General features: G+C 60.6%; 1 protein-coding gene across 3 annotated transcripts; it reads left to right on the top strand.

Annotated features, from left to right (window-relative positions):
* The first annotated feature begins 579 nt into the window (after positions 1 to 579).
* Positions 580 to 5,431, top strand: LOC101943129 (thialysine N-epsilon-acetyltransferase-like). Of its 3 annotated transcripts, XM_005279340.5 has the most exons (6): positions 581 to 739; positions 1,225 to 1,276; positions 1,547 to 1,630; positions 2,022 to 2,120; positions 2,818 to 2,858; positions 4,728 to 5,431. In XM_005279340.5, the coding sequence occupies exons 1-6, from the start codon at positions 677 to 679 to the stop codon at positions 4,899 to 4,901; spliced, it is 513 nt and encodes a 170-aa protein (XP_005279397.1). In that variant the 5' UTR covers positions 581 to 676; the 3' UTR covers positions 4,902 to 5,431. The 3 variants fall into 3 exon arrangements, with proteins under 3 accessions (XP_042703691.1, XP_005279397.1, XP_005279398.1); XM_042847757.2 differs by lacking the exon at positions 2,022 to 2,120 and having other exon boundaries at positions 580 to 739; XM_005279341.5 differs by lacking the exon at positions 1,225 to 1,276 and having other exon boundaries at positions 597 to 737.
* The last annotated feature ends 2,445 nt before the right edge of the window (positions 5,432 to 7,876 follow it).

The raw sequence follows: 7,876 nt of genomic DNA, 5'->3' as shown, positions 1-7,876 counted from the left end.
GGACTCCTGGGTTCTCTCCCTGGCTCTGGGAGGGGAGTGGGGGCTGGTGGGTTAGAGCAGGGAGGGCTGGGAGCCAGGACTCCTGGGTTCTCTCCCCGGCTCTGGGAGGGGAGTGGGGGCTGGGAGCCAGGACTCCTGGGTTCTCTCCCCGGCTCTGGGAGGGGAGTGGGGGCTGGGAGCCAGGACTCCTGGGTTCTCTCCCCGGCTCTGGGAGGGGAGTGGGGGCTGGTGGGTTAGAGCGGGGGGTGGCTGGGACTCCACCACCCCAGTGGAAATTATCCAGAGGCCGGAGGTAGCTCTCAGAGCTCTGATTCCCCGGCTGGGGGGTGCCCTTGTTACGACCCCAGGTGCTCGTGGCTTATCAGGACCTGGCGGGGGGGAAGAAGGGGTTCATGCGGGACCTTTCACCCCGGCACGGTGCCCCGCTCGCTTGCCGTCTCATCCCCAGGCCCCTGGCTTGATCCAAGCTGCCGGCTTCCCAGACATGGGAATTTCCCCTAGATCCGGCTCCGCAGCTGGATCCCAGAGCTGCTAGGCCTTGGTGGGGAAGGCGTGGGCTGGGGAGCGGGGGCGGAGGGAGGGAGGAAGTGGGGGGTGTGGACAGCTGTAAATCCCTGTGCTAGCGGCGGACCGGAAGGCCACACCCAGTGCCGTTGCCCGCCGGCCCCGAGCGGCCATGGAGTGCATCGTCCGCCCGGCCCAGAGCGCCGACTGCGACCACCTCATGGGCATGATCCGTGTGAGCTGCCGCGGGGCAGGGGTGGGGGCCGGGGGGGCATCAGCCTGGGGGCCGGGGGCATCAGGACGCCGGGGTTCCCTTCTGGTGTGACCTTGGGGCCCCCTCCAGGGGAAATGTTCTGTGCCTCGGTTTCCCCAGAGGCGGTGTCACGGAGTGTGGGGGGACACAAAGCCTTGCACCCCCGGCTTCCTGCGATTCACCGTGACTCTCAGCCAGCCAGTAAAGCAGAAGGTTTATTAGATGACAGGAGCACAGTCCAAGACAGGTCTTGCAGGCACAGACAACAAGGCCCGCCTCAGTTAGGTCCATCTTGGGGTCCCAGGGCATCCCAGCCCCTTTGGGAGGTCAGAGCCCTGTCTGCCTACACGTCTAATCTTATCTATCCATCCCCGGACACACCCCAAAATCTGTCTAGCCACAGTGTTGGGGCTCCCCCCGCCCGAGTCTCGCTTGTTCCCGGAGTCTCTGACTGTTTGTTCCCCCAGGAGATTGCCGAATATCATAACCTGCTGGACGAGGTCAAAATCAACTCCCAGGGTGAGCCAGAGAGTGGGGGGCTGGCAGGGGGAAGGGGACACCCCCAAACTCAGCCTGATCCCCCCAACTCACTTTGACCGCCCAACCTTCCCCAGCAACCTCCCCCAAATTATCTCCCCCAGATTCACCCCCCAGCCCCCTCCTGACCTTTGCCCCGAACTCCCAGTTTTCCCCAAACTCATCCCCGACCCCCCCCCCCCCAATCCTTCCCACCACCACTCCAAACTCCTACCCACACCTGATGTCTGTCTGCTCCATTTCTCCCTGTAGTGTTGAGCGCTGATGGGTTTGGAGGGGACCCCTTCTACCAATGTCTCGTCGCGGAACTGGCCCCGGAACAAGAAGGCAAGCAAGGTAAGTAAATTCATAGCCCTTGGCAACTCTCACTCCAGTGTCAATCAGGAGTCACTCCGGTGTCAATCAGGAGTCACTCCGCTGGAGTCAGTAGGTCCGATTCCCCTCTCGCTCACTCTGGTGTCTATCAGGAGTCACTCCAGTGGAATCAATGGGGCCAAATTCCCGTCTCATTCACTCCAGGGTCAATCAAGAGTCACTCCATTGGAACCAGCAGTCTGGATCCTGAGCTGGTGTGAATCCAGAGTAGTTCTGACTCTGCGGCTTTATCCCCATCTAAACCAGGGCCAAACCCCGTCTGTCACTGGATCCGGACCTGGACCTCAGCTCCTGTGTGGTGGATCCCCCGCCCAAGTGGCTGGCCCCTGTTTGATCCCTCTCTCTCCCCCAGGTCACCTAATCGGTTACGCCTTATTCTTCTTCGGCTACAGTGTGAACACTGGCCGCATCGTCTACTTGGAGAATCTATATGTGGTCTCTGAGTCCAGAGGTAGGGGGCCATGCTGCGTCCTTTGGGGAATGAGCCACGGCAGGGGAGAGGATGGGGTGCAGGGGGAACAGGAGGCAAAATCGGCCCCAGTGTGACTCCAGTGGAGTGACTCCTGATTGACTCCAGAGTGAAGGGAACAGCGGGAATCAGCCTTGCAGTCAAGAGAGAAGGAAGAGTTTCTGCCAGCGTGTTCCAGGAGCCAGGATGGCTCCAGCCAAGGGTCAAGGCCGCCCGCTCAGGATGACGGCCCCAGAAGGCTCCACCGCCTCTGTTCAGGTCATGGCGATAATCTGGACCGCCGAGTCCGTCAATGGTTAACGAGCCAGGCAACAGGGAGGTGGGAAACAAAGCAGGACAATGTCATGTCATCTAGTAGGACAGCTGTGAACTCCCCACTGTCAATCAGAAGTCACTCCGCTGGCGTTCACAGGGCTGGTTCCCCTCTTGCTCAATCCGGAGTCAATCAGGAGTCACTCCGCTGGCATTCACAGGGCCGGTTCACCTCTTGCTCAATCCGGAGTCAATCAGGAGTCACTCCGCTGGCATTCACAGGGCCGGTTCACCTCTTACTCACCCCGGTTTTTGGGGGGGGAGAGGGGGAGGAGGCTATGGATGCTGATTGGTGTGGGAGGGAGGACGGTGCCCGTATGGACTCAAATGAGTTGTAACCCTCCCTTTGCGGGCTTTGGCTCCCCAGGCCAGGGGATCGGGAAGAAGCTGATGAGTGAAGTGGCCAAGGTAAGATTTTACCCCCTCTCCCTCTGCCCCACCCCCCAGGTTCTCCCCCAGCCAACCCCAATGAGGGGAGGAGATTGGCTCACGGGATTTGGGCTGGAGTGTCAGGGGATCAGGCACAAACCCCGCCCCCTTCTCCTTCTCCCCCCCCACCCCTGTCCCAGAGGGTGTGGCCCCCCCTGGGGTCAGCAGCGGGCCCTGGGGTCAGCAGCGGGTCCTGGGGGATATGTTCTCAAGGTGCCACTGTCAATAGAGATGGATTAGGGCAATCTGGGATGGATTAAAATGTCTGGATAGGGATCAGGGGCAAATAGAGTTACCCTGGATTGGGAATAGATTTCACAGTCTGGATTGGGATTGAAGGTAGATTGGGGACAGATTAAGCAGTCTGGATTGGGATTAGGAGTAGACTGGGGATAGATTAAGCAGACTGGATTGGGATTGGGGTAGATTGTGGATAGATTAAAATGTCTGGATAGGGATTAGGGGCAAATAGAGTTACCCTGGATTGGGGATAGATTACAGTCTGGACTGGGATTAGGGGTGGATTGTGGATAGATTAAACAGCCTGGATTGGGATTGGGGTAGACAGGGGATAGATTAAACGGTTTGGATTGGGATTAGGGGTCGATTGGGGAAAGATTGAGCAGACTGGATTGGGATTTGGGCTAGATAATGCAGGGTTAAATAAAATGGATTTGAATTAGGATTGGGATTAGGTTTAGACAAACACAATCTGGATTAATATTAGGATTTGATTTTTTTCTTGACTTGGATAATGGATAGTTAGATCAAGGGAGGGTAGGAATATATTTATATAGCCGTGTCATGGTTTTACAGGACTCTGCTCTCTCCCGGCTCCGCATGGTCCCTGGAGGGGGGAACTGCCCTTTTCGGGGGTCCACTCTCTCTCGGGGGTTCCACCTCCGGGAACCGCAGCTCTCCAAGCCTTAGCACACCCGCCTCTCGCTGTGGGTCCGCTCAGGGAGTCCCCTCGCTCTGGACCCCCGGGGCCTCCACTTCCAGAGGGAATAATGCCACCCCGTTCTCTAGCCCGGAGCGACTCTCACAGGAGGGTTTGTTGAGCGTCTGAACCCAGCACAGGAAACTCTCCAGGCCCTTGGTCCTAGCAACCCCCATCTCCAGGCCATTGTCTGGGGTCCCAGCTGTCAGGTGAGGTCACACCTGGTCCTCTGCAACCACAAACCCTCTCCCACCACCTTGTTAAACAGGCAGCACATGGGGAAACAGAGGCACGGGGGCTACTCATGTAAAACACTCAAAAAATCCCCAACTTCGTCACAAACTGTAGTCGGGATTCAGGATGACATGGCTCAATAGGAAGCTAATCCGGATTGGTATAAGGGATAGCGAGTGGATTAAGGGGAAAGTGGATTAAGGCTAGTGTTATCTGGGAGAATCTGGATTAGGGGGAGTTGGGGGAATCTAGATTAGGGTTAGAGGAGGAGTGAGGATTAGGTTTAGATGGTGGTATCTGGATTAGGGTAAAAAGACAATGAGTCTGAATTAGGATTAGAGGGCAGAATCATTTGGGTTATGTTGAGTGTAGGATTTGGGACATCTGAATGAGGATTAGGGTTAGATTGGTGTCTAAAGTGGGATTAGGATTAGGATTAAGAGGGGCTGGATTGGGGTTAAGATGGTATGGGATCTGGATTATGATTAGACATGTTGGGATTAGGACTAGATGGGTCTGGATTAGGATTAGATGGGGCTGGATTAGCTTGGTGGGATTAGTCCATGCATTGAGACTGGATGCGCCTTCCCTCTGACCCAGAGCCGGGCCTCCCACACCCCAGTCTCCCCCCCCCCCCCCCCATGTGGTGACCTGCCCCTCCCCGGTTGCTGCAGCTGGCGCTGGCCCGCGGCTGCGTCGAGATGAAGTTCACGGTGGCGGAGTGGAACGTCCGGGCCCTGGCATGGTACCGGCAGCTCGGGGCCCAAGACAAGACGGAGGCGGGCGGCTGGCACTGCGTGGAGCTGGGTGGCGAGGCCCTGCAGAGGCTGGCAGGGGACAGACGGTGATCCGGGGCCACGGGGAGGCGGGCTGATGCGGCCACCGGTGCCAGGCAGAGGTGACGGAGCTAAACCAGCCGGAGCCCTCCGGGCCCCACGGCGTCCTGCGTCTGCCCCTCCCCAGCCCTCCATCCGTCCCTCTATCCCACACAGCCCTCCATCCATCTCCCACAGCCCTCCATCCGTCCCTCTATCCCACACAGCCCTCCATCCATCTCCCACAGCCCTCCATCCGTCCCTCTATCCACACAGCCCTCCCTCCATCCATCCCCCACAGCCCATCCCCCTCCATCCATCCATCCATCCATCTCTCCCCAGTGCCCTCCTTCCATCCATCCTCCCTCCATCTCCCACATCCCTCCATGCCCCCATCCATCCATCCCTCCCTCACACCCCGCCCTCCAGCTTCTCCACCCACCCAACCCCCATGAGTCCAATCTCTGGGTCCATACGGGCCCCGCTCCTCACCAGGCCAGTGGGGCCTCACCCAGCAACGAAGCGGCTTGCGAGCAATCCCAATAAACGGAGGCCGAACTGGGGTTTGGGCGAAGGCATCTTGTCTCAGCGCCTCAGGGACCCTGGACGGTGCGCGAACGCAGCCGGGGGGATGACAGTGGTCACTCCCGGGAGTGTCGTCAGCTCCCCGTGTGAGAGATGGGAGACCTGAAATTAACCACCAGCGCCCGCTCCCCTCCCAGAGCCGGGGAGAGAACCCAGGAGTCCTGGCTCCCAGCCCCCACTCCCCTCCCAGAGCCGGGGAGAGAACCCAGGAGTCCTGGCTCCCAGCCCCCCCCATTGTCGCTGGGTGGCTCACGCCCAGCAGGGATGGTAGCTGGGAGACCCATTAGCAGTAGGGGGCAGTGGGAGGGGGCACAGCTGGTGCTGAGCTCTGACAGCCTGGGGGGGGAAAGAGTCCGCAGCCCCCCCGCTGCAGCCTCTCTCCAGGTGCTGGTGTGAGCAGGTCACAGACGCCAGCTCCGATCCATCACCGCTGTTGGGGGGGATAAAGGGGGGGGGCTTGTATCTCTTTTTCCTCTCTCCCTCTCCTTTCTCCAGCCCTGGGGTGGGCCCCCTCTCCAGCATATTGATCCGGGCCCCTACCCCACTCCCCTCCCAGAGCCGGGGAGAGAACCCAGGAGTCCTGGCTCCCAGCCCCCACTCCCCTCCCAGAGCCGGGGAGAGAACCCAGGAGTCCTGGCTCCCAGCCCCCACTCCCCTCCCGAGCCGGGGAGAGAACCCAGGAGTCCTGGCTCCCAGCCCCCACTCCCCTCCCAGAGCCAGGGAGAGAACGCAGGACTCCTGGCTCCCAGCCCCCCCTGCTCTAACTCAGCTCAGTGGTGGGGAAAGGGGGGGTCTGTATAGAATGGGGCAAATTGAGGGGTCCCTCCCTTCTGTCCAGCCCCTGCCCCCCAAGTTGGGTTTACGGGGTCCCGTGGGGGGGGGTGAAGGACACTTCGGCCAAGACCCCCACTCATCTCAGTGCGCGGATTCCTGTTCTGTTCAGCTGCAGACTGGGGACGGGTGGAGTGGGGGGCGCTGTGACTTCATCAGCTTGCCCCCGCCCCCACGCACCCCTGCTGGGAGAAATTAAGGAAAAACTCATCATGTTTAATAGTCAGCAGCCGAAAGGTCAGGGGGGGTGGGGGGGAGCCCCCAGCTGGGCCGAGACCCGTTAACCCTCCCAGCACCAGAACCGAGAGCATTGAAAGGGGGGGCAGTGACGGGTGACCCATCACTGGGGGGAGAACAAAGTTCATTCCATAAAGGGCCCTGTGAGCCCCCACTCTTTGCTAAGAGCTGGGGAGAGAACCCAGGAGTCCTGGCTCCCAGCCCCCCTGCTCTAACCCACCAGCCCCCACTCCCCTCCCAGAGCCAGGAGAGAGAGAGTTGGAGCTGGTGGGTTAGAGCAGGGGGGGCTGGGAGCCAGGACTCCTGGGTTCTCTCCCTGGCTCTGGGAGGCAAGTGGGGGGCTGGCGGTTAGGTCAGAGGGGCTGGGAGCCCGGACGCCTGGGTTCTCCCCACAACTCATGCTGGCGGGAACAGACAGGACCACAGAGCCTGTGGGTGGGAGGAAGCACCAGAACTGGTTTTATTGGGAATTGCTCATGGCATTTCAGGACCCCCCAAAGCACCGGGGAATGGGACGGCAGAGCCCCCCCGGGCAGGGAGTGGTGGGGGGCTGGCACCCCCAGGGGGCAGGGCTAGCAGGAGGTGAGGGTTTTCCAGTAGAAGCTCTTGCAGCCGGCTTTTCGCTCCCGGGGGGTCGCGGGGGGCAGGTGCCAGCGGGCGGCTGCATCCTGGGCAGACAGATCAGCGCGCAGGAGCCCGGAGCGGGCTTTTCGCACCAGGGCCCGGGGACAGCGCCTGGGGGGGAGACACACCAAGAGTCACCCCGTCCCTCCCCCACTCGCAGAGAGAACCCTGGCTCCCTGCTCCAACCCACCAGCCCCCACTCCCCTCCCAGAGCGGGGGGGAGAACCCAGGAGTCCTGGCTCACCCCCCCATTCCTGGTTCTACCCCACTTCCCTCACCTTCCTGTAACCCCTAAATCACCCTGAATTACTCTCTCTCCTGACTGGGGGGACCCCCAAAATAGCTCTCAGAGCCCCGCTCCCCTGGCCGTTCCCAGATGTGCAGCCCCAGCTGTATACCCAGGGCTAGTTCTGGGAGGGAGAAGAGAGATGAGGGGGCTGGGTTGGGGGGGCTTCTGGGAGAAATGGGGAGCAGGGGAGATTGCCCGGCCCACCCCCAGACTCCCATCGGGGTCCACCCTGCTCAGGAAATGGGGGATCCCCATCTGACCCTTTCAACACCCCCTCCATGGCACCCCCTCTCTCCACAGCCCCCCAAATCTCTAGCCCCCCAGGATCCCCTCAATCAACACAGCACCCCTCATTCCCCCTGGAGCACCCCATCTCTATAGCCCCCCAGGGCCACCCTCTCAAAATCTACAGCCCCCCCATCACTCTGGGGGACCCCAATTT

This window comes from Chrysemys picta, chromosome 16 (genome assembly GCF_011386835.1).
Source record: "Chrysemys picta bellii isolate R12L10 chromosome 16, ASM1138683v2, whole genome shotgun sequence".
NCBI lineage: Eukaryota > Metazoa > Chordata > Testudines > Emydidae > Chrysemys > Chrysemys picta.
The sequence above is the reverse complement of the archived record's forward strand: the minus strand, read 5'-3'. Positions and strand labels throughout refer to the sequence as shown.

Excerpts from the sequence above, each read along its gene's own strand:
- LOC101943129 (XM_005279340.5), top strand. The coding sequence starts at position 677 with ATGGAGTGCATCGTCCGCCCGGCCCAGAGCGCCGACTGCGACCACCTC. Across the intron at positions 1,277-1,546 it reads GGTCAAAATCAACTCCCAGG|TGTTGAGCGCTGATGGGTTT; the intron begins GTGAGCCAGAGA and ends TTCTCCCTGTAG. Across the intron at positions 2,121-2,817 it reads TGTGGTCTCTGAGTCCAGAG|GCCAGGGGATCGGGAAGAAG; the intron begins GTAGGGGGCCAT and ends TTGGCTCCCCAG.